General features: G+C 35.1%; 1 protein-coding gene across 1 annotated transcript; it reads left to right on the forward strand.

The window, feature by feature from the left end:
* The first annotated feature begins 150 nt into the window (after positions 1-150).
* LOC142230848 (uncharacterized) lies at positions 151-27,624 on the forward strand. The gene is made up of 4 exons (XM_075301471.1): positions 151-222; positions 22,004-22,087; positions 24,907-25,367; positions 26,703-27,624. Exons 1-4 carry the CDS (start codon positions 151-153, stop codon positions 27,622-27,624), a joined length of 1,539 nt encoding a protein of 512 aa, XP_075157586.1.

Consider the following 27,624-nt stretch of genomic DNA (forward strand, 5'->3'; position numbering starts at 1 on the left):
GCAAAGAGCATTGAGTCTCACAAACAACTTTCCTCCAACTTAAAATCCTCTCAACGTGACAGCGACGACATAAATTGCTTTAAAACTCTCCTTGGACCTGGTACTTATGCCTTCCGGTTAGGAGAAGTTATTGCCGCTGCATCTTAGACAATGACTTTGCCATTGTCGTCATCGTCTTTGTTCCTATTGCTGGCCACCGACTTTTTCCTCTATCCTGTTATTGTCCGCCTGTAGTGTTGTTTTCTTTTTTTTACATCTCTACACGCAATAGTAAAGGCACTTGAGCTGTGGGCTTTTGTACCCACAGGACCTTTTATTCCTTACCTCAACTCAAGGAAATGACATGAAATTATGTTTTAAGTCAAAACAATTTCCACAATATTAAAAATAGAAAAAAAACCAAAACCTCACTTCCTAATAATAATAGCGAAAATAAATGATGATCATCAAAATGAATGCAATAAAATTCTCAGGAATGCTAAGTCTACCGTAGACTATGAGTTGCTAAACTTGAATAGATAAAAGCGGATAGATAAACTCATTTCAATTAATAAATAAGAATTTAATTTAATGCAATTGTAGGAATTTAATAGTGCACTCCAAATTTCCTAACAATAATTGTTTAGAAAAGAAAATTTTTGAGACTTAACGGGGGACATAAAATCTCAACCAACAAAAGGAAAAGCATATGATCAAATTACACCTTTCAGTAATTTTACTATACACATATAACCAAATTAATCTAGTATGAAGGACTGTCATACTATCTTTAAAGTAAAGCAAATTTCTGTAATGAAAAGATTTTTATACCCTAAACCACATAGTGGTCAGGGTATAATAAGTTTGATCGGCCAAAAAATGTGCCTACCAGAAATATTGATTTTAGACCCCATAAAATATATACCGATCGACTCAGAATCACCTCCTGAGTCGATCTAGCGCTTGGTGTCCGTCCGTCCGTCCCTCTGTCCATGTATTTGTTGTTCACAGGATTCCGGTCGCAATTATTAACCGATTTTGATGAAATTTGGTACAGGGAGTTTTTTAGGCACAACGACGAACGCTATTGAATTTGGAAGAAATCGGATCAAATTTAGATATAGCTCCCATATATATGTATCGCCCGATTTCGACAAATGCGGTCACGTTGCACGTTTTTTCAAACGGATCGTCACCAAATTTAGCAAAAGGTAATCTTTTCTATCGCCCTTCATGCCCGCAAAATTTCATCCAAATCGGTTCAGATTTAGATACAGCTCTCATATATATGTATCGCCCGATTTTCCCAAATTTGGCCACAAAACCTTTATTTATCAACCGATCTTACTCAAATTTGGCTAAATATAATCTTCTATAGCACTAACTATATGTGCAAAAAATCATCGAAATCGGTTGAGATTTAGCTATAGCTCCCATATATTTATATGTACCGCCCGATTTTTCTAAATTTGGCCATAAAACCCTTATTTATCAACCGATTTTACCCCAATTTGGCTAAATATAGTCTTCTATAGCACTAACTATATCATCGAAATCGGTTCAGATTTAGATATAGCTCCCATATATATGCATAGCCCGATTTTCCCAAATGTGGCCATAGAACCCTTATTTATTAACCGATCTTACTAAAATGTGGCTAGATCCAGTCCTCTATAGTACTAACTATATGTGGAAAATTTCATCGAAATCGGTTTAGATGTAGATATAGCTCCCATATATGTATAACCCGATTTTGAAAAATTCGCCCCTAATAACCTTATGTTTGACCATCCAGGCCTCATTTCTTAACTGATCTTACTCAAATCTTGCACAAGGTAACATTTTGTGGTATTAATCAAACCCTCAAAATATTATGCAAATTCAGATTTAGATATAGCTTCCATATATATGCATCGCTCGATTTTCCCAAATTTTGCCATAGTACTCTTATTTATTAACCAATGTTACACAAATTTCAAATTTTGATGTACTAGCCGATCGTACTTATACGTACTTGTAGCTCTTACATAAGAATATTGCTCGACTTTAACAAATTTGTATTTATTACCCACACTAATTTAATTTTCTCTTTTTTTAATAATGGGCTCAATATTAGTGGCATACTAACTCCGTAGGCGCAATATCAACACAGCCAGTGTTGCTAGAAGTAGGGGAAATTCCCTATAAGTAGGGATTTTCTAATATATAGCGTCTTGTAGGGACGTAGGGCCACAATGTAGGACATTTTCACTCAACGCATTTTGTAATAGTTTTTACATTTTGGTGGCTCTAGAGGAGGAAATTAGAAAGTAAAAGTAGCCATTGAAAAATTTATTTTTCTTCAAAACTATTCTAGTGTTAAATAGTACAAAACGACAATTTTTGGGTGTGTACTTACGTTAGTGTGTGTGTAGTAAGATGTCCACCTGAGTGGACATTGGTAGTCAACGGAGTCAATTCACTTGTAATTAATTTTATTAATGTAATTAATTTTATTTAATATGTATCTTTCTACTAAGTTTAAAAATAATGTTTTCTTCCTTATTTTTAGTAGGTTTATAGTATGAAATTAGGCACTAAATAAGAAAAATATTCACATTTTCATTTTATGCTATTAAATTAACTATATTCATTTCATTATTCCTATTCAAAAGATAATGTTATTAATTTTTCTATTCATTTCGAAAACATAAAAAAATTGTTTTGCTACCACTAGATATATCTTATTTATATAGTATATACATGTATTAGAATGTAGTATTATTTCATATGATAGGTGTAAAAACATGGATTTCGAAATTTTGGGTATCTCTCCCAAAAAATCTGTCCACCGTGCTTACAAGGGTAATGCATAGACAATAGATATTATATAGATGAGCCATGGGTGTCAAACTGTGTTTGACAGTTCGGAAGATTAAGAATAAACGAAAAAAATAAGAGCACGCTTACATTCTCTTTCGTTTCCTTTTTTGTAGTTTGTCAATTTTACACAAAATTAGAACGTTTATGATGCACTAGTGGATTTATAAATAAATTAATATATTAAAAGTTCATATTTGAGCAAAGAATTGTGACCAAAACCGAGAAAATACAAAATTTAATTTTGAGCAGCATTTCTGTTTAGGAACAACACAAAAGCAAATGCCAGAAAATGAATGTTTGGAACTGACTCTTAACGAAAAAATCAAAACGAAATGTCAGAAAATTAATTTTTGGAACTGACACATTTTTTTAAAGAGAATAGTGGATCATCTATGTAAAATCTATTGTCTATGGGGTAATGTGCAGTAGACCTTCTCAAAGTCGTGCACATTACTCTTATAAGCTTTGTTGGAGTATGTTAACGGGATTGTTTTATTTTTACACTACAAATCAGTGATGCCATGTGTAGGAAAAAATCCTTTTTTGTAGGGATTTTTTCCTAAAATTACATCTGTAGGGAAAAAAGGACAGATTTTTATTTTTTTCTACAAATGTAGGGAATTTTTCCAATTTCCAGAGTTTACTACATTTTGCAACAAGAAGAGTACTTTTCCTTAATATTCCAGATATTTGAATATCCAAAATATATGGTAGTCAAAGCTTCAACGAATGGAATACGCAATTCACCGTTAACGAAGTTATTGTAATGATTTTATTTAGAAAAGTTCAGCGGTAACGTTAAAAGATGTATTTAATTACAAATGCGTAAATAGATTTCATTTGCAGGAATGAACGCTTCCATTAAGGTTCATAAACAGGTGATGGCTTCCTCAACTTGGTGCCCCTCAATATTTTCTAATACAAAGATCACATGCAGTGCATACGCGGATTCGTGTTCATAAATGTAGGATTAAATATTATTACAATACTTATTCGAGCCTATTGGACAAGAAGATTAAGGGAATTAGTACTATTACTGAAAAGAACTTGTCCAATAAGCTCGAATAAGTATTGTAATAATATGTAGTTTGAATGACTTGGACATTATGCCGGCCTGCATTTGTATGAGGCTAACATAAAAAAGTAAATGTAGGATTTTTAGTCCGGAATATCTTCAAAAACTGTTTTACAACGGTTACATTCACAACAGATTTTAATGTTTTAGAAAAATGTAGTCTATTGAAGAAAATAAAACCATTCCAACAAAATTTAGAAAATATCCTTTTTGACCAAATTGGCTCATTGTTGAATTAAAGCGTTGGCTAGAGGCGGTCGAAAATTACGATTTTAAATACCAATGCGTTGCTTGTGGAAAGTTCGTAAATTGTAGAAATCTGACATGGAGAAACACGCGGCCATTAAAGTCCACAAGAAAAACGTTGGTAGCGTTAAAAATGAGCAATGATGTTGCAATGTTCCAAATCCGAATAAAAATGGCAATATTCATATTATTGAACATTTGGTCATTTATTGAAGGATATAATCCCTGACTATTAATTTTAAAGAAATTGAATTCAATATAAAATATTTGTCATTTTCTTGCCAAATTTGTTTGAATTTAGTATCGTAGGGAAAAATGTAGGGAAAAAAATTTTGGGCGTAGGGAAAAAAAGGGATTTTTTAGGAGCCGCGTAGGGAATTTTCAAAAAACTTGCTGGCATCACTGCTACAAATATTATATAAAATGTTTTTTGTTTTGCGACCATGAAACTGAGATTTTTGAGTGCTTGATGCTTACTTCCTTAAATTGGGTCGAATTCTATGAAATCTCAAACTCGTCGAAATAGTTTAACAATACATATGGAATTTGAAGTACCCTATATAAACTCTGTTTTACAATAAATTCGAATTTTGCCATTTCATGTTACATATTTTTGTCTAATACTATTTAAATGGCTGTATGAACTTTGCAACCTTTGACTACCGATGTCCATTATAGAGGACATGACTTAATCGACTTACCCTGTCTATACCGTATACCCAATTGTCAATTTTTTATGTCCTTTTTGTTAAATAACACTTCCTATCATACAGAAAACTATAAATAGGTCACCATAACAACACAAGGGCAATATCAGAAATTACAAAAAATGGGGATTTCACGTTTTTCATAGAAAAAAACTTGCATAAAATTGACGAAACACATATTGGACTATATAAAACTGGCAAGTTAATATTAGAAGGACCCCCTTAACATACTCCAACAAAAATTTTAAATAAAACGTACAAGGATAACGAATAATCAACGCTCAAAGTCATGTCCTTGCAGGTGGACATCAAAATTTTATTTCTCAAAATTTTATTTCTTTAGAATTTATTGTCAAAATTTTATTTCTATAGAAAAATTTCTCACAAAAATTCGTTTATAGAAACTTTTTCCAAAATTTTATTTTTATAGAGATTTAACAAAAAAGATTGCTAATTTGGGTAGAATTCTACCAACTGTGGCACCACGGTTGCCACAAATTTATATTCTAAGTTATATACGTTGCATATTCATGTTTTAAGATAATAAAGTACTTAGAACCATTTTTGTTTTGTAATTTTTTTTAAATTTAACGAAAAATATAGTAGGGAAAATTGTTTGGGAATGTATGGGAAAGTAGGGAACTTTTTTGTCCTTGTAGGGTAAACCGAACATTTTCCCTGGCAACGTTGACTATGAGCTATAGTCAGATTGACACAAGGCACCCATAGACATGTACCCCTTAGTTTTCTTAAATATGCAACTGTGGTTTATCTCCCAGACCTATATGTTACCCCACAAATGCTTATGACTACTAATTCTCTAATGGTGGTTTAGGGTTGATATAGTCCCTCCGTCCGTCCGTCTGTTGAAATCACGCTAACTTCCGAACGAAACAAGCTATGACTTGTGAAACTTGGCACAAGTAGTTGTTATTGATGTAGGTCGGATGGTATTGAAAATGGGCCATATCGGTCCACTTTTACGTATAGCTCCCATATAAAGGGACCCTCAAATTTAACTTGTGGAGCCTCTAACAGAAGCCTATTTCATACGTTCCGCCTAAAATTTGGTACATGATGTTGGTATGTGGTCTCTAACAACCACGCAAAAATTGGTTCACATCGGTTCATAATTATATATAGCCCCCATATAAACCGATCCCCAGATTTGGTTTGCAGAGCCTCAAAGAGAAGCAAATTTCATCCGATCTGGCTGAAATTTGGTACATGATGTTGGTATATGGTCTCTAACAACCATGGAAAAATTGGTCCACATCGCTCAATAATTATATATAGCCCCCATATAAACCGATCCCAAGATTTGGCTTGTGTAGGCTCTAACAGAAGCACATTTCATCCGATCCGGCTGAAATTTGGTATATGGTGTTGGTATATGGTCTCTAACAACCGTGCCAAAATTGGTCCACATCGGTCCATAATTATATGTAGCCCCCATATAAACCGATCCCCAGATTTGGGTTGCGGAGCCTCAAAGAGAAGCAAATTTCATACGTTCCGCCTAAAATTTGGTACATGATGTTGGTATGTGGTCTCTAACAACCACGCAAAAATTGGTCCACATCGGTTCATAATTATATATATCCCCCATATAAACCGATCCCCAGATTTGGCTTGCGAAGTTTCCAAGAGAAGCAAATTTCATGCAATCCGGTTGTAATTTGGAACATGGTATTAGTATATGATCTTTAACAACCGTGCCAGAATTGGTTTATATCGGTACATAATTATATATAGCCCCCATATAAAACGTTCTCCAGATTTGACATCTGGAGCCTCTTGGAGGAGAAAAATTCATCCGATCCGGTTCAAATTTGGAACGTGGTGTTAGTATATGGCCGCTAACAACCATACCAAAATTGGTCCATATCGGTCTAAAGTTATATATAGCCAATCTCCAATCACACAAAAATTGGTCCATATCGGTTCATAATCATGGTTGCCACTCGAGCCAAAAATAGTCTACCAAAATTTTATTTCTATAGAAAATTTTGTCAAAATTTTATTTCTATAGAAAATTTTGTCAAAATTTTATTTCTATAGAAAATTTAGTTAAAATTTCATTTCTGTGGAAATTTTTGTCAAAATTTTCTTTCTATAGAAAATTTTGTCAACATTTTTATTTCTATTGAAAATTTTGTGAAAATTTTATTTCTATAGAAAAATTTGTCAAAATTTTATGTCTATTTTGTCAAACTGAATTACATACGTATTTGATCGATCTTTTTTGATTTAATATATACCACGTATGGACTTACATACAATTTAGAAGATGGTGGTAGGAGGTTTTAAGATACCTTGCCATCGGCAAGCGTTACCGCAACTTAGGTAATTCCATTGTGGATGGCAGTGTTTAGAAGAAGTTTCTACGCAATCCATGGTGGAGGCCTGGCCGAACTATCGGCCGTATATACTTGTTGTTTCATATTTTTACTTTTTTTTGTTTCAAATACTACAGAGTAAGAATTAAAAAAATGGTACAAGTTATTAAAATTTTGTCGAAGAAATTGCGAAGTCCCTTCTAGGAAAATTGTGCATTTTTGAATGTATTTGAGGTCAAAAAATTTTAAAAATTATGTACTTGGTAAAGAACCACAGAATTTTATTACTCACATCCAAAACCCTGTATTCGGATCACACCTAAAGAAGTGATGCAAATTCAGTGCAACGGCTGCTGAAATATTGTCGTGAGGCCAAAGATTCCATGTGAATTTTGCTTAGTATAGAAGACACATTTTTCTCTTATATAAAGTCTCATCAATTGGAAGTGATTCCACAAGCACTTGTATTTCAGAACATCTCGGTATCCTCCATATTTTCAACTTCCGGTGAAGTTATTTGGGTTCAGTCCTAGAAAATGCGTTATTTAAAGTAAACACGTAAGTAAAGTCTAAAGTCGGGCAGAGCCGACTATATTATGCCCTTCACCATTATGTAGACCAAAATTTGTGTTACCATCTCAACTCCTTCTAATTTGTTGGGAGTTGTTATCAAGGTTTATATTCCCATATACAAATATTTATATCTGAAACGATTTGGAGAAACATTTTTGTAAAAATGGGCTAACACCCTGGGATGAAACACAATGTTAGTAAAAAACAAGTAAGGAAAGTCTAAAGTCGGCCAGGGCCGACTATATTATATCCTGCACCACTTTGTAGATCTTAATTTTCGATACCATATCACATCCGTCAAATGTGTTGGGGGCTATATATAAAGGTTTGTCCCAAATACATACATTTAAATATCACTCGATTTGGACAGAATTTGATAGACTTTTACAAAATCTATAGACTCAAAATTTAAGTTGCCTAATGCACTAGGGTGGAACACAATTTTAGTAAAAAACAAGTGAGGAAAATCTAAAGTCGGGCGGGGCCGACTATATTATACCCTGCACCACTTTGTAGATCTAAATTTTCGATACCATATCACATCCGTTAAATGTGTTGGGGGCTATATATAAAGGTTTGTCCCAAATACATACATTTAAATTTCACTCGATCTAGACAGAATTTGACTTCTACAAAATCTATAGACTCAAAATTTATGTCGGCTAATGGTGGAACACAATGTTAGTAAGAAACAAGTATGGAAAGTCTAAAGTCGGGCGGGACCGACTATATTATACCCTGCACCACTTTGTAGATCTAAATTTTCGATACCATATCACATCCGTCAAATGCGTTGGGGGCTATATATAAAGGTTTGTCCCAAATACATACATTTAAATATCACTCGATTTGGACAGAATTTGATAGACTTCTACAAAATCTATAGACTCAAAATTTAAGTTGGCTAATGCACTAGAGTGGAACACAATTTTAGTAAAAAATATGGGAAACATTTAAATCTGAATCAATTTTAAGGAAACTTCGCAAAAGTTTATTTATGATTTATCGCTCGATATATATGTATTAGAAGTTTAGGAAAATTAGACTCATTTTTACAACTTTTCGACAAAGCAGTGGCGATTTTACAAGGAAAATGTTGGTCGAAATCAGAAAAACATATATATGGGAGCATTAGCGTAGCTAGACAATTTTCCTAGGGGGGGCTATAGCCCCCCTAGCTAAAAATTTATAGACTGAACTTATAGGTTCAATTATTGTTTTATTTCATAAAAAAGAATAAAAAATAGACACCAAAATAATATATAATAAAGCAACTAAAAGTAGTTCCACACTTTTCCCAGCAAAAAATTGGGATTTGTTTTAAAGGCACAACTTCAAAAGCACTTCCAAAAATGTCCTCACAAAGAAGTTAATTATATTAACTACGCAGGAAGTTTTTTACTTCAGTTTTTTTCATATTTTAATGCGTAATTTATGTTTTCTTTTTTCAAATAGTTTAAAAAAAGAGTAAGAATAAATAAAATGGTAAAAATTATTCAAATTTTGCCACAAAAGTGCCAAATCCATTATAGAAAAATCGATAATTTTTTAAAATATTAAAACAAGCGTTAGAATGCATTAAAAATCATTAAAAAAAATATAAAAATTATTATAAATTAATGTTTCTTGAAGCTCGAGGTCTTTATAAATATTTATATAATTCTAAAAATTATTTATTTGGGAAAATATCACACAATTTTTTAATTCACATTCAAAACTCTGAATTCGGATCACACCGTAAGAAGTGATGCAAATTTATTGCAACGGCTGTTGAAACGGTGGACATTCGTTATATGACGAGTTCCTATTACATTCATCGCTTCTCCGCCAATTTTGCACCACTTCCGGACCCGAAAAGAACATTTTCAGTTCTTTTTTGGCGACGCTTTTTTTGCAGCATTAATAAGATATTCATTTATGAAAGAATAGTTTTAATATCAATTGCTATTTTTTTAATTAAGATGACTAAACCAGACTAAACAATATAATAAAGGAGCTGTACAGCCTGTTTCTGTATATCGAATGAGCTCTGTCGATCGACTAAAATGGAAACAAACAGCTGAATTTATAACCAAAAAACGGCTGTTTTTATGCATTTCAGTCGATCGATTGAACTTCGAACTTCGTTCGACATACAGAAACAGGCTGTTAGTTATTCAACTAAACCATAAGTTCAATCACAGCTCTATTTCATAAATATCAGACTTCAAACATTGCCATCGGCAACTGCTACCACAACCCAAGTAATTCGATTGTGCATGAAAGTCTTTAGCGGAACTTTGTGCGGTTGTTAATTTTTATAAAAATGTAAAATCGTAAATAGGTTTTCAAATTCTGGGGGGGCTAAATCTGGGGGGGGGGCGGGGGGGCAAAAAATTGGCCTCTGTGGTCATTTGAGTGTAAATCGGCCGAAAGCTATATATGGGAGCTATGTCTAAATCTGAACCGATTTCAACCAAATTTGACACACATATCTATAATGCTAATTCTACTCCCTGTGCAAAATTTCAACTAAATCGGAGCAAAAAATTGGCCTCTGTGGGCAAATGAGTGTAAATCGGGCGTAAGCTATATATGGGAGATATATCTAAATCTGAACCGATTTCAACCAAATTTGGCACGCATAGCTACAATGCTAATTATACTCCCTGTGCAAACTTTCAAATAAATCGGAGTAAAATATTGGCCTCTGTGGTCATATGAGTGTAAATCGGGCGAAAGCTATATATGGGAGCTATATCTAAATCTGAACTGATTTCAACCAAATTTGGCACACATAGCTACAGTGATAATTCTACTCCCTGTGCAAAATTTCAACTAAATCGGAGCAAAAAATTGGCCTCTGTGGTCATTTGAGTGTAAATCGGGCGAAAGCTATATATGGGAGCTATATCTAAATCTGAACCGATTCCACCAAATTTGACACACATATCTATAATGCTAATTCTACTCCCTGTGCAAAATTGCAACTAAATCGAAGAAAAAAATTGGCCTCTGTGGGCAAATGAGTGTAAATCGGGCGAAAGCTATATATGGGAGCTATATCTAAATCTGAACCGATTTGGCTGATATTTTGCAAGTTTTTCGAGACTCATAAAATATTCAGATGTACGGAATTTGAGGAAGATCGGTTGATATACACGCCAATTATAACCAGATCGGTGAAAAATATATATGGCAGCTATATCTAAATCTGAACCGATTTTTTCCAAAATCAATAGGGATCGTCTTTGCGCCGAAACAGGACCGTATACCAAATTTTAGGACAATCGGACTAAAACTGCGAGCTGTACTTTGCACACAAAAATATATCAACAGACAGACAGACGGACAGACAGACAGACAGACGGACATCGCTAAATCGACTCAGAATTTAATTCTAAGACGATCGGTATACTAAACGATGGGTCTCAGACTTTTCCTTCTTGGCGTTACATACAAATGCACAAACTTATTATACCCTGTACCACAGTAGTGGTGAAGGGTATAACAAGTTAGGAAAGTCTAAAGTCGGGCGGGGCCGACTATATTATACCCTGCACCACTTTGTAGACCTAAATTTTCGATACCATATCACATCCGTTAAATGTGTTGGAGGCTATATAAAGGGTGATTTGTTAAGAGCTTGATAACTTTTAAAAAAAAAAAAAAACGCATAAAATTTGCAAAATCTCATCGGTTCTTTATTTGAAACGTTAGATTGGTCCATGACATTTACTTTTTGAAGATAATTTCATTTAAATGTTGACCGCGGCTGCGTCTTAGGTGGTCCATTCGGAAAGTCCAATTTTGGGCAACTTTTTCGAGCATTTCGGCCGGAATAGCCCGAATTTCTTCGGAAATGTTGTCTTCCAAAGCTGGAATAGTTGCTGGCTTATTTCTGTAGACTTTAGACTTGACGTAGCCCCACAAAAAATAGTCTAAAGGCGTCAAATCGCATGATCTTGGTGGCCAACTTACCGGTCCATTTCTTGAGATGAATTGTTCTCCGAAGTTTTCCCTCAAAATGGCCATAGAATCGCGAGCTGTGTGGCATGTAGCGCCATCTTGTTGAAACCACATGTCAACCAAGTTCAGTTCTTCCATTTTTGGCAACAAAAAGTTTGTTAGCATCGAACGATAGCGATCGCCATTCACCGTAACGTTGCGTCCAACAGCATCTTTGAAAAAATACGGTCCAATGATTCCACCAGCGTACAAACCACACCAAACAGTGCATTTTTCGGGATGCATGGGCAGTTCTTGAACGGCTTCTGGTTGCTCTTCACTCCAAATGCGGCAATTTTGCTTATTTACGTAGCCATTCAACCAGAAATGAGCCTCATCGCTGAACAAAATTTGTCGATAAAAAAGCGGATTTTCTGCCAACTTTTCTAGGGCCCATTCACTGAAAATTCGACGTTGTGGCTCGTTAGTAAGTCTATTCATGATGAAATGTCAAAGCATACTGAGCATCTTTCTCTTTGACACCATGTCTGAAATCCCACGTGATCTGTCAAATACTAATGCATGAAAATCCTAACCTCAAAAGAATCACCCTTTATATATAAAGATTTGTCCCAAATACATACATTTAAATATCACTCGATCTGGACAGAATTTTATAGACTTCTACAAAATCTATAGACTCAAAATTTAAGTCGGCTAATGTCAGTAAAAAATATGGGAAACATTTAAATCTGAAGCAATTTTAAGGAAACTTTGCAAAAGTATATTTATGATTTATCGCTCGATATATATGTATTAGAAGTTTAGGAAAATTAGAGTCATTTTTACAACTTTTCGATTAAGCAGTGGCGATTTTACAAGAAAAATGTTGGTATTTTGACCATTTTTGTCGACATATATATGGGAGCTATATCTAAATCTGAACCGATTTCAACTAAATTTGGCACGCATAGCAACAATGCTAATTCTACTCCCTGTGCAAAATTTCAACTAAATCGGAGTTAAAAATTGGCCTCTGTGGTCATATGAGTGTAAATCGGGCGAAAGCTATATATGGGAGATATATCTAAATCTAAACCGATTTCAAAAAAATTCGGCACACTTGACTATATTACTAATTGTACTCTTAGTGCAAAATTTCGACCAAATTGGGGTTAAACTCTGGCTTCTGGGACCGTATTAGTCCATATAGGGCGAAAGATATATATGGGAGCTATATCTAAATCTGAACCGATTTCAACCAAATTTGGCACGCATAGCTACAATGCTAATTCTACTCTCTGTGCAAAATTTCAATTAAATCGGAGTAAAAGATTGGCCACTGTGGTCATATAAGTGTAAATCGGGCGAACGATTTCTTCCAAAATCAATAGGGATCTATTCTGAGCCAAAACACATACTTGTGCCAAATTGGAAGTCGATTGGACTAAAACTTCAACCTAGACTATGATTACAAAAATGTGTTCACGGACAGACGGATATCGCTATATCGACTCAAGAGCATTTTTGCCAAAGACACCATGTGTCTATCTCGTCTCCTTCTGGGTTGGCAACACTTACTTATAATACCCTGTTCCACAGTGTGGCTCAGGGTATAAATATGGGAAATATAAAGCTGGAGCAATTTTGATACAATTGTACAAAAGAGCATTTATGATTTATCAGGCGATACATATGTATTCGAGATATATGACAATGTGAGTAATATTTACAATTTTTGCTACTCAGCAGTGGCGATTTTACAAGGATATTTGTTAAATCTCGCCCAGATATGTGGTCAATTGTGGGTTGTGATATATTATTTGGCCAATTCGGGCGATATTTCCACAAGTCGAATCTTTATATAAAATTCTACCATTCTGTGGAAAGTTTGGCATTACAGTGTGTAGAATATGACTACGATATGGGGAAATCATCACAGAATTTTGTGGAAAATGTGGGTATTTTGGCCATATTAGATAAAGCTGGCACACTTAAATAGCATATTAAATGTATTCACTGTGGAATCTATCGAGTCAATTGGAGGAAATACCCATTGAAAATGGGTCTAAAATATGAAATATTCTACCATATTTCCCCTACTCTGGCGTACATATATATGGGAGCTACACAGTCTCACATAATTTACATACCCCTGAGTTTTTTACCTCTTAACTAAACATGTTTCTTGTTGTTGCTTATAACCCATACCAAAATCTTCTTGAAAATTAACAATTACTTTGATTTTCAAATTAATTTACTAAAACGAAATGATATATATGCATATTTTTTTTTAAAATTTGATTATTTAATGAAAATATAAATTATTTAACCGTACGTAAACTTGTGTGAGGCTGTGTATATCTAAATATGAACCGATTTTGACCAAATTTGACATGCATAGTTAGAATAATAATCCTGCTATCTCAACAAAAAACGTAAATGGGAGAATAATTTTAGCCTCCGTGGTCATATGGGTGTAACTCGGGCGAAATATATATATGGGAGCTATATCTAAATCTGAACTGATTTTAACCAAATTTAGCACACTGAATGATACTCTTAAACATACTCCTTCTGCAAAATTTGAAGCAAATCAGGGCAAAACTCTGGCTTTTGTGGTCATATTAGTCCAAATCGGACGAAAGATATATATGGGAGTTATATCTAAATCTAAACCTATTTCAACCAAATTTAGCACAATTAACAATACTATTAAACGTGCTCTTTGTGCAAAATTTGAAGCAAATCAGGACAAAACTCTGCCTTTTTTTGGCCATATAAGTTCAAATAGGACGAAAGATATATGTATGTGAGCTATATCTATTTAAATCTGAGCCGATTTGGCTGATATTTTGCATATCTTACGAAAGCCCCAAAATATTTGGCTGCCCGAAATTTTGAGAAAATACGTTGATAAATACGTCAATTATGACCAGATCGGTGATAAATATATATGGCAGCTATATCTAAATCTGAACCGTTTTTTTTAAATCAATAGCGATTGTCTTTTAGCCAAAGTAAAACTCTGTGCCAAATTTGAGGACTGCGAGTTGTACTTTGCACACAAAATTACATATACAGACAGACGGACGGACAGACAGGCGGACTCTGGTGAGATTTGAACCTGCGCTCTTTAGTTTTTTTATTCATACTAATAAAGAACATCTCGAGAAGTAGTTAGAATGTTATGCCTTTGTATCATATTATGTTATGATCATATCACAAACATTTGAATTGATGTTTCGACGCTTCGTGTTCAATGGCGTTTGTGGCTGAGTGTGCTAATGGGATACATTGGTCCCGGCTACCACACAGCACCCTCCTTTCAGCTGTGGTTTATTTCTCTTCAAGTGGTGTTACCCAAAGACAATAAACTTTAGGAAGATAGGAAATTGGCTTGCGTCATACCAAATGTTGCATTTACCATGTTAGTTCCATACATGTTTGTAATTTTTTTATTTGTTTTTCGTTTTTATTTTTTAAATGAAAAACTTAATTTTCTTAATGAATCAATGTTAAATCTTAGGTAACAACTAAAAAATTACATTTTCCCCTTTATGGAAATTTATTTCCTGCACTTAATTTATTTTTATTTGCATTTTAATGCTATGTCAATACTTGTCGTATACGCGTTTGGTTTGATAAACAAAAAGTATTGAACTAACACGGTAAATGGTTTGATATCCTCAGTAGCCAATTTCCCATCTTCCTAGTGTCTATTGTCTTTGGTGTTACCCATAGCATTATTACCCATGAACCGCTCATGATGTTATCAAACTAAACAAGTATATACGGCCGTAAGTTCGGCCAGGCCGAATCTTATGTACCCTCCACCATGGATTGGGTAGAAACTTCTACGAAAGACTGTCATCCACAATCGCAATACTTGGGTTGTGGTATCTTAAAGCTTCTTAACATCGTTTTCTAGATTGTGAGTTAGTCCATACGTGGTATATATTAGACAAAAAAGTTATGTATAGTTAAGTCTACAAATAATTACGAATCGATATGGACTTTTTGCACGGTACGTAGAGAGCCAGAATTGAAATATGGGGGTCACTTATATGGGGGCTATATACAATTATGAACTTGATATGGACCAATTTTTGTGTGATTGGAAATCGATTTATCTGAGGGATATATATAACTATAGACCGATATGGACCTAGTTAGGCATGGTTGTTAACGACCATATACTAGCACAATGTACCAAATTTCAACTCACTCGGATGAAATTTGCTCCTCCAAAACCAAATCTCGGGATCGGTTTATATGGGGCTATATATGATTATGGACTGATATGGACAACTTTTGGCATGGTTGTTAAATATCATATACGATCACCACGTACCAAATTTCAAGCAGATCGGATGAATTTTGCTTCTCCAAAAGGCACCGGGAGCTATATATAATTATGGGCTGGTTGTTGGATACCATATACTAACATCACGTACCAAATTTCAACCGAATGGGAAGAATTTTGCTCTTCCAAGGGGCTCTGGAGGTCAAATCTGGAGATCGGTTTATATGGGGCCTATATATAATTATGGACCGATTTCGACCAATTTTTACATGGGAGTTTGAGGCCATATATTAACACCACGTACTAAATTTCAACTGAATCAGATGAATTTTGGTCTTCCAAGAGGCTCCGGAGGTCAAATCGGGAGATTGGTTTATATGGGGGCTATATTTAATTATGGACCGATTTGCTTCTCTTAGAGGCCTCGCAAGCCAAATCGGGGGATCGGTTTATATGGGGGCTATATATAATTATGGACCGATGTGGACCAATTTTTGCATGTTTGTTAGAGATCATATACTAACACTACGTACCAAATTTCAGCCTGATCGAATGAAATTTGCTTCTCTTAGAGGCCTCGCAAGCCAAATCTGGTGATCGGTTTATATGGGGGCTGTATATAATTATGGACCGATGTGGACCAATTTTTGCATGGTTGTTAGAGATCATATACTAACACTACGTACCAAATTTCAGCCTGATCGGATGAAATTTGCTTCTCTTAGAGGCCTCGCAAGCCAAATCTGGAGATCGGTTTATATGGGGCCTATATATAATTATGGACCGATTTCGACCAATTTTTACACGGGAGTTTGAGGCCATATATTAACACCACGTACTAAATTTCAACTGAATCAGATGAATTTTGGTCTTCCAAGAGGCTCCGGAGGTCAAATCTGGTGATCGGTTTATATGGGGACTATATATAATTATGGACCGATGTAGCCCAATTTTTGCATGGTTGTTAGAGACCATATACTAACACCATGTACCAAATTTCAGCCGGATCGGATAAAATTTGCTTCTCTTAGAGGCTTCGCAAGCCAAATCGGGTGATTGGTTTATATGGGGGCTATATATAATTATGGACCGATATAGCCCAATTTTTGCATGGTTGTTAGACACCATATACTAACACCATCTACCAAATTTCAGCCGGATCGGATAAAATTTGCTTCTCTTAGAGGCCTCGCAAGCCAAATCGGGGGATCGGTTTATATGGGGGCTATATATAATTATGGACCGATGTGGACCAATTTTTGCATGTTTGTTAGAGATCGTATACTAACACTACGTACCAAATTTCAGTCTGATCGGATGAAATTTGCTTCTCTTAGAGGCCTCGCAAACCAAATCTGGTGATCGGTTTATATGGGGGCTGTATATAATTATGGACCGATGTGGACCAATTTTTGCATGGTTGTTAGAGATCATATACTAACACTACGTACCAAATTTCAGCCTGATCGGATGAAATTTGTTCTCTTAGAGGCCTCGCAAGCCAAATCTGGAGATCGGTTTTTATGGGGCCTATATACAATTATGGACCGATTTCGACCAATTTTTACATGGGAGTTTGGGGCCATATATTAACACCACGTACTAAATTTCAACTGAATCAGATGAATTTTGGTCTTTTAAGAGGCTCCGGAGGTCAAATCTGGTGATCGGTTTATATGGGGACTATATATAATTATGGACCGATGTAGCCCAATTTTTGCATGGTTGTTAGAGACCATATACTAACACCATGTACCGAATCGGATGAAATAGGCTTCTCTTAGATGCCTCGCAAGCCAAATTTGGGGGTCCGTTTATATGGAGGCTATACGTAAAAGTGGACCGATATGGCCCATTTGCAATACCATCCGACCTAGGTTAGGTTAGGTTAGGTTAGGTTAAAGTGGCAGCCCGATTAAGATTCAGGATCACTTAGACTATTCAGTCCATTGTGATACCACATTAACTAAAAGTACCTATTACATATGGGCACTTCTAGTTTTAACCGTTGAACCTTCTCGATTATTTTCTTCTGTTGAACCAACCTACATCAATAACAACTAATTGGGCCAAGTTTCAAGTCGATAGCTTGTTTCGTTCGGAAGTTAGCGTGATTTCAATAGACGAACGGACGGACATGCTCAGATCGACTCAGAATTTCACCACGACCCAGAATATATGTACTTTATGGGGTCTTAGAGCAGTATTTCTATGTGTTACAAACGGATTGACAAAGTTAATATACTCCCCATCCTATGGTGGAGTGTATAAAAACCGGAGAACTCTTTTAAAGAGTAGGACCAGGAAAAGTCCCCTTACTGGCAAAAAATAAGCATCACTTTGTCCGCATGGCTTCCACACAGGTGTACTTTATATTTCCAACTAATCGGTACCCTTGCTTTCACGTATATGTATATACAGACATACGGTGAATATACAGGTGTTAAATAGTTTGAAAAGATTTTGTTAATATTCTTAACAAAAAGTCGGCGAGAGGAAGGTTCCTTCACACTATTTTTATACCCTCCACCATAGGATGGGGGTATATTAACTTTGTCATTCCGTTTGTAACACATCGAAATACTGCTCTAAGACCCCATAAAGTATATATATTCTGGGTCGTGGTGAAATTCTGAGTCGATCTGAGCATGTCCGTCCGTCCGTCTGTTGAAATCACGGTAACTTCCGAACGAAACACGCTATCGACATGAAACTTGGCACAAGTAGTTGCAGGTCGGATGGTATTGCAAATGGGCCATATCGGTCCACTTTTACGTATAGCCCCCATATAAACGGACCCCCAAATTTGGCTTGCGATTGCTCTAAGAGAAGCAAATTTCATCCGATCCGGCTGAAATTTGGTACATGGTGTTAGTATATAGTCTCTAACAACCATGCAAAGATTGGTCCATATCGGTCCACTTTTACGTATAGCCCCCATATAAACGGACCCCCAAATTTGGCTTGCGATTGCTCTAAGAGAAGCAAATTTCATCCGATCCGGTTGAAATTTGGAACGTGGTGTCAGTATATGATCTCTAACAAACATGCAAAAATTGGTCCACATCGGCCAATAATTATATATAGCCCCCATATAAGCCGATCCGCAGATTTGACCGCCGGAGCCTCTTAGAGGAGCAAAATTCATCGGATACGGTTGAAATTTGGTACGTGGTGTTAGTATATGGGCCCTAACAACCATGCAAGAATTGGTCCATATCGGTCCATAATTATATATAGCCCCCATATAAATCGATCCCCAGATTTGTCCTCCGGAGCCTCTTGGAGGAGCAAAATTCACCCGATCCGGCTGAAATTTGGAACATGGTGTTAGAATGTGGTCTCTAACAAACACACAAGAATTGGTTCATATCGGTTCATAATTATATATAGCCCCCATATAAACCGTTCCCCAGATTTGATCTCCGGAGGAGCAAAATTCATCCGATCCGGTTGAAATTTGCAACGTGGTGTTAGTATAAGGCCGCTAATAACCATGCCAAAATTGGTCCATATCGGTCTATAGTTATATATAGCCGAGCCCAATCACACAAAAATTTGTCCATATCGGTTCATAATCATGGTTGCCACTCGAGCAAAAATAATCTACCAAAATTTTATTTTTATAGAAAACATTGTCAAAATGTTATTTCTGTAGAAAAATTTGTTTCTATAGAAAATTTTGTCAAAATTTTATTTCTATAGAATATTTTGTCAAAATTTTACTTCTATAGAAAATTTTGTCAAAATTTTATTTCTATAGAAAAATTTTTTCAAGTTTTATTTCTATAGAAATTTTTTTCCAAATTTTACTTCTATAGAAAATATCGTCAAAATTTTATTTCTATATAGAAACTTTAAACTTATTTATATACGTATTTAATCGGCCTTTTTTAGTTTAATATATACCACGTATGGACTATGTGGTATATATTACGGTGTTAGGAAGTTTTAAGATACCTTGTCATCGGCAAGTGTTACCGCAACCCAAATAATTCGATTGTGGATGACATTCTTCAGTAGAAGTTTCTACACCCTCAAAAAAAATCGCTTCTCTAACATATGTTCCAAACATATTTTGCAGGAAACACATATATTATTGGATACTGCAGAAACATTAATATGTTTGTTTTATCTGAGCGTATTATATGTTTGGAAGCATTTTGAGTCCAAAAATAGTATATGTTTGGAAGAATTCCCAAAAGAAGATTGTGCTCATTCCCTCACATAATTTTCACTACCACGAAATTTTTGAGTTCTTCGCATCTTTTTCTGTAATACAAATATGCTGTTTTTTCTTTCAAATGTCTATTCTCTTGGTTCCGAATGTATATTCTCTTTATTCTGAATACTCATTCTAATATTCAAATTAAATAGTAATTAGACTTAAGCATATAAAATTTATGGCCTTATCATGAAACAGTTTTCCGAACCAACATACAAGCGGTTTCACAGAAATTGCTCTCATTTCATTCTATCGCTGTGTTATGTTGATATCTTTTTATTCAACCATCCCGGTTTCCATCTCTATTTATTTCTCTATACTAACTCTCTCTCTCTCTGGCGCTCTTTGAATAAAGTATCACAACATATATATGTTTACTCGAAATTTGTAAATTTATATATGTTTACATTCACACATATTATTTTTATGAAACATTCATGCCCCAAACATAATATATTCTAACATATTAACATATGTGTCCCAAACATTTTGTGTTAGTTTAGGAACATTACATGTTTGCACTTAAATATATTGTGTTTAAAAATTGTGCCCGAAACACATTTTGTTTATATCGGAACATATTAAAAACATATTTTTCTAACAGTGTACGCAATCCATGGTGGAGAGTACATAAGGGGTACTTCGGCCTGGCCGAACTTACGGCCGTATATACTTGTTTTATATTATGAACTGTATTCAAGTTGCTGGGCCATTGTCCACATTTCCTGTAAATTCATGTTTGTCAAGCGGAGGTATCTTCAATATACCAGAACTTATGTATCCTTGTTCAACTGTTTAAAAACTCTTTATGCTTCATTCCAAATAAATCAGAGCAAATACTAAATATTTAAAAATTCTTAAAAACTAAACATATTTTTTTAATGTCGGACATGCGGAATAGGCCACGAGATTTTACGTGAGTCATGATATTTTTGATAGTAAGTGTGCGTGAGTGCGAGTCTTTAAATGTTTTTCGTGTGTGAGTGCGAATTTTCCTTTCGTGTGTGTGAGTCCTACACCCTCAAAAACACATTCTGCTGCAAGCATATATATTTTCAGGTTTGGTCCAAACAAAATATTGTTTGCATTGTTCAAACATATTATGTTTCATCTTAGGCATATATTGGTAGAAGAAAAATTAATGAAATTTTCTTTGTGTATATATTAATATATGTTTGCATCCAAACATATGTTATTATATTTACAAAAGTTTTATGTCCCAAACATAATATGTTCTAACATATTAACATATAAAGGCCCAAAAATGTTATGCTAGTTTATGAACATTATATGCTTGCATTAAAAAATATTGGGTTAAACATATAATTTTTACACCCAAACATATGAAAATCAGTCTTTTTCATCCGTGTAGCAAAGTAATTTTCTTTCTGTACTCCTAACAATCTATAAATCAAATTTGCCGCCTACTTTTGGTAGCGGTAATTCACAAAAATGTCAAATTTCTATTCACGCATTACTACAAAAGAAATTAAAAAGAAATTTCGTAAAAAGACACCATATGTTCGCTTCAGTATTTAATCTCATGATTACAGTTGTCCTCTTTGAAGGCCCCTAAAGCATTTTAAAATTTAAAGTTATTTAATTGTACATTTTTAATTTGTTTGTAAATGAATTTTCAAAGCACACATGACCATCAAAGCAAACCTATTCATGACAGCAAGGAAGATCACATTTTCATATAAATCATTTCACAAAGAATGAAAAAAGTAAAACGTAATGAAAATTTAAATGTATGTTATGCAGATAGAGGACATTGAAGACAAGACTGAAAAATTTTCCAGTAACTGCAAACATTATGCCATTGCAATATCCAGAGAGGTAGTTAAAGTAGGACGCTTATATTTATGGGTTTCCATACTTCCGGTGAAAGGTGAAACTAGTTGACGGAGTTACTGCAATGTCAAGGATTCCATTTCGACACATCTGGAGCCAAAGTATACCGTAGTAAGAGGTATTCAAATGCCAAAGGGAGCCATCATGATGCAATGGTAAGCATCCCCTTTTGCATACACAGGGTTGTGGGTTCAAACCCAGTTTCGAGCAAACACTAAAAAGTTTTTCAGGGGTGGATATCCCCTCTCAGTAATACTGGTGACATTTATGAGTGTTTCAAAGCTTCTCCAAGTGGTTTCACTGCAATGTGGAACGCCGTTCGGACTCGGCTATAAAAAGGAGGTCCCTTGTCATCGATCTTAACATAGAATAGGGCAGCACTCAGTGATAAGAGAAAAGTTCACCACTGTGGTATCACAATGGACTGAATAGTCTACAAAAAAAATATCACCAAAATATTTCCAAAAAGTCGACTAAAGTTTAAAATTTGTTCAATTAATAAATTAATTGTTACAATTAACTGTTTAATTAAGATAGAATCATTAAGTTAATTAAAATGTTAAAATTTTTTAATTAAAAAATTTATTGATACAATTAACTTTTTAATCCAACTCGGAAGACTAAGTCACTTAGATTTTTTTTTTAATTTTTAACGAAAAATTTATTTAATTTTTTTAATCAAACTAAAAACACTAATTGAGTTAAGAAAGCAATTGAGAAAAGTAATGTTTTTAATAAAAAAAATTAATTGAGTTTTGCAATCAACATCAATTAACATTTTAATTGAATCAATTAAAAATTATTTGAAATTTGCTAATGAAATCCATTAATCTTTTAATAAAGTAGATTTTTAATGTCCAATTAAAACTGTGACTATCATTTTCGTGATTGAAAACATTTCAATTACACAATTAATTGGATCAATTAATTTCGAGATTAGATCAGAATTTGTTTTGTGTGTAAGGGTATAATAACTTTAATTTGCAAAACATGTGCCTATCAGAAATATTTATTTCAGGCCCCATAAAATATATTCCGATCGAGTCAGAATCACCTCTTGAGTCGATCTAGCCCTTGATTTCCGTCTGTCTGTCTATGTATTTGATGTTCGATTTCGGACGTAATTATCAATCGATTTAGATGAACTTGGATACATATGCGATATATCATCGAAATCGCTTCAGGTTTAGATATAGCTGTTGCATATGTATATCGCCCGATTTTTCCAAATCTTAGCTATTATACTTTTATTTATTAACCGATCTTACCCAAGTTTGGCGCAATGAAATCATATATAGTCTGAACTAAACCTGGGAGCCAACGTGGTGCAAAGGTCAGCATGCCCGAATTGCATATAAAGGGTTTTCAGCGATGGATTATCCCCTCTCAGTAATGCTGATGAAATTACTGAGCGTTTCTAAACTTCTCTAAGTGGTTTAACCGCAATGTGAAATGCTCCGCTATAAAAACGAGGTCCCTTGTTATCGAGCTAAACATGAAATCGGGCAGAACTCAGTGATAAGAGAGAAGTTCACTACCGTGGTATCACAATGGACTGAATGAGTCTAAATGAGCCTGAAATATCGGGCTGCCACTATACATAAGCTAAACTAAACCTGCAGATCATCATCCAAATCGAATAAAATTTAGATATAATTCCCATATATATGTATCGCCCGATTTTTTCTACATTTGACCGTAAATATTTATTAACCATTTTACTGTAATTGGACACAATAAAATTCTTAATCAACTTAACCTGCAAAATATGATCCAGATCGGTTCATATTTGGATATAGCTCTCTTATATATGTACCGCTTAATTTTCTTAAATAAAGACATAGATTAGAAGTGTGAAGAATCAGCCACATCGTATGAGATTTAGGTTTATATCCCAAAATTATTTTAATAATAGGCTTATGTTTACTATTAAGTATCACAATGAATGAAGTGAGCTGCCACTTTAACCTTTAGTAGGTATGGTTATGGGTATAATATAGACGGCCCGCCAGATTTTCTCCTTTAAAAGGTTGGCTGATAAGTCTCCGGTCTAACAAAGAAAAACACATTTTTTTGTCAAAATTCGTTTTTATTATTCAACATAGTTCCCTTCAAGAGCGATACAACGATCATAACGGCCTTCCAATTTTTTGATACCATTTTGGTATTACTCCTTCGGTTTTGCCTCAAAATAGGCCTCAGTTTCGGCGATCACCTCTTTATTGCAGCCAAATTTTTTCCCTGCGAGCATCCTTTTGAGGTCTGAGAACAAGAAAAAGTCGCTGGGGGCCCGATTTGGAGAATACGGTGAGTGGGGAAGCAATTCGCAGCCCAATTCATGAATTTTTGCCATCGTTCTCAATGACTTGTGGCACGGTGCGTTGTCTTGGTGGAACAACACTTTTTTCACTTTTTTCAAACGCTCCAATAACGCCATATAATAATCACTGTTGGTGGTTTTTCCCTTCTCAAGATAATCGATAAAAATTATTCCATTCGCATCCCAAAAACCAGAGGCCATTACTTTGCCAGCGGACTTTTGAGTCCTTCCACGCTTCGGAGACGGTTCACCGGTCGCTGTCCACTCAGCCCACTGTCGATTGGACTCAGAAGTGTAGTGATAGAGCCATGTTTCAGCCATTGTCACATATCGGCGGAAAAACTCGGGTGTATTACGAGTTAACAGCTGCAAACATACATAATACATGTCGCTGCCCCAAATTCTCTGCGATCTAGAATCACTGGATCAAAGAAAGAGTATTGCTTTGCTAAAACCAATTATAATATGCTTAATTCATTACTTTCTGCCATAGTTTGGCAATATTACTGAATTATCGGACCGCTTTTATTCAGTTCTTCAAGATTGCATATCTAAATCAGTGCCACGATTTACTGTGGACAACAATTCGGGACCACCTTGGAAGACCAGGGTCTTAATGAGACTAAAGAATAGAAAGCACAAAATGTTCAGAAAATTCAAGAAATCAGGTTCATCTCTTGATTTTTCAAACTATTCAATAGCCCGTTCTAAATACAATCTGGAGAACAAACTGCCTCATCGAAACTATTTAAGTAGGATGAAGGAGCAACTTAGAGTTGACCCTAAGTCTTTCTATAAATTTGTGAATTCAAAACGTCAATCTAATACCCTACCGACATATCTTAAATATCAGTCACTAACCGCTGATAATGATATGGACATTTCGGATTTATTCGCAGAATTCTTTGCTACGACTTATTCAGATAGATCATATGATTGTAGTAACACATACCCGTATATAACTAGGAGTTTTGATCGAATCGATTTCTCCTACGTTCATGAAACTACCGTTTTAGATAACTTGAGGACTCTTAAGTCTTCATATAATGCTGGCCCCGATGGTATTCCGTCTTGTATCTTGAAACTGCTGATAAACTTTCATATCCTCTATCGTTATTGTTTAATAAAGGGTGATTCTTTTGAGGTTAGGATTTTCATGCATTAGTATTTGACAGATCACGTGGGATTTCAGACATGGTGTCAAAGAGAAAGATGCTCAGTATGCTTTGACATTTCATCATGAATAGACTTACTAACGAGCAACGCTTGCAAATCATTGAATTTTATTACCAAAATCAGTGTTCGGTTCGAAATGTGTTTATCGACAAATTTTGTTCAGCGATGAGGCTCATTTCTGGTTGAATGGCTACGTAAATAAGCAAAATTGCCGCATTTGGAGTGAAGAGCAACCAGAAGCCGTTCAAGAACTGCCCATGCATCCCGAAAAATGCACTGTTTGGTGTGGTTTGTACGCTGGTGGAATCATTGGACCGTATTTTTTCAAAGATGCTGTTGGACGCAACGTTACGGTGAATGGCGATCGCTATCGTTCGATGCTAACAAACTTTTTGTTGCCAAAAATGGAAGAACTGAACTTGGTTGACATGTGGTTTCAACAAGATGGCGCTACAGCTCGCGATTCTATGGCCATTTTGAGGGAAAACTTCGGAGAACAATTCATCTCAAGAAATGGACCGGTAAGTTGGCCACCAAGATCATGCGATTTGACGCCTTTAGACTATTTTTTGTGGGGCTACGTCAAGTCTAAAGTCTACAGAAATAAGCCAGCAACTATTCCAGCTTTGGAAGACAACATTTCCGAAGAAATTCGGGCTATTCCGGCCGAAATGCTCGAAAAAGTTGCCCAAAATTGGACTTTCCGAATGGACCACCTAAGACGCAGCCGCGGTCAACATTTAAATGAAATTATCTTCAAAAAGTAAATGTCATGGACCAATCTAACGTTTCAAATAAAGAACCGATGAGATTTTGCAAATTTTATGCGTTTTTTTAAAAAAAAAAGTTATCAAGCTCTTAACAAATCACCCTTTAGTTCATTAATGTCAGGAGTTCTTCCAGATATATGGAAACGATCTTATATTATCCCTTTGTACAAATCAGTTGACCGAAACGACGTATGCAATTATCGAGGTATCTCAAATCTTAGCGCTATCCCTAAGTTGATGGAGAAGATATTAACTAATTCTATAACCCACCAGATTTCATCATTATTATCTACAAGCCAACATGGTTTTAGAAGAAAAAGATCGACTATAACAAACCTTTTAGAATTTACTTGCTTGGTAAACGATGCTTGCAAACTGATACTATCTACACTGATTTCAGTAAAGCATTCGACAAAGTTAATCATGCTCTCCTTCTACGGAAGTTAGATATGATTGGCTTCAGCAATTCGTTATTGAAATGGTTTCAATCGTATTTAATCGGTCGGACACAATGTGTTAAGTTCGGCAATGCGACATCAAGATATGTCTCCGTTACGTCGGGTGTTCCCCAGGGCAGTCACCTCGGGCCAGTTTTATTCTGTTTATTTATTAATGATTTACCATCGATTATAAAGTATTCTAATATACTTATGTTCGCTGATGATGTAAAATTATTTCGATCATTTAATGTTCCCGTCGATCAATATTATCTACAGATTGATCTTGATAACTTCTCCAATTGGTGTGAATTGAACTTAATGGAGTTAAATACCTCGAAATGTAAGTTAATGCGCTTCTCGAGAGGCACTGTATATGATTCAAGTTATATTATCGGTTCTACCAGGCTGGAGGCGGTTGATTCTTTCAAGGATCTTGGATTGTTAATGGATCAGCGTCTGAACTTCCGTCAACACATTTCTATGGCCATTAGTAAAGCATATGTTACTCTAGGATTTATGAAACGATGGAGTAAGGAGTTTAGAGATTATTCAGTTACTAAGATATTATACACTATATTAGTACGAAGCCATATTGAGTATGGTTCCACAATTTGGGATCCATATTACACCATCCACTCGGACAAGATAGAATCTGTGCAGAAGCAATTTCTTTTATTCTGCCTTCGACACAGAGGCTGGGATCCCCAGTCTTTACCATCATATGAATTTCGTTTGAATCTTATAAAATTACCCTCATTGTCAAGTCGCAGGACAATGTTAAATATCTGTTATATAATGAATATAATTCAAGGTGAGATTGGATGA

The sequence above is a fragment of the Haematobia irritans genome, chromosome 3 (genome assembly GCF_050003625.1).
Source record: "Haematobia irritans isolate KBUSLIRL chromosome 3, ASM5000362v1, whole genome shotgun sequence".
Classification (NCBI taxonomy): domain Eukaryota; kingdom Metazoa; phylum Arthropoda; class Insecta; order Diptera; family Muscidae; genus Haematobia; species Haematobia irritans.

Bases quoted from the DNA above. Each gene is read 5' to 3' on its own strand.
- LOC142230848 (XM_075301471.1), top strand. From the start codon at position 151: ATGACTTTGCCATTGTCGTCATCGTCTTTGTTCCTATTGCTGGCCACC. The intron at 22,088-24,906 runs GTAGGACGCTTA...TTTCTGCCATAG, and splicing joins TATCCAGAGAGGTAGTTAAA to TTTGGCAATATTACTGAATT. The intron at 25,368-26,702 runs GTATATAACTAG...CAAACCTTTTAG, and splicing joins GATTGTAGTAACACATACCC to AATTTACTTGCTTGGTAAAC.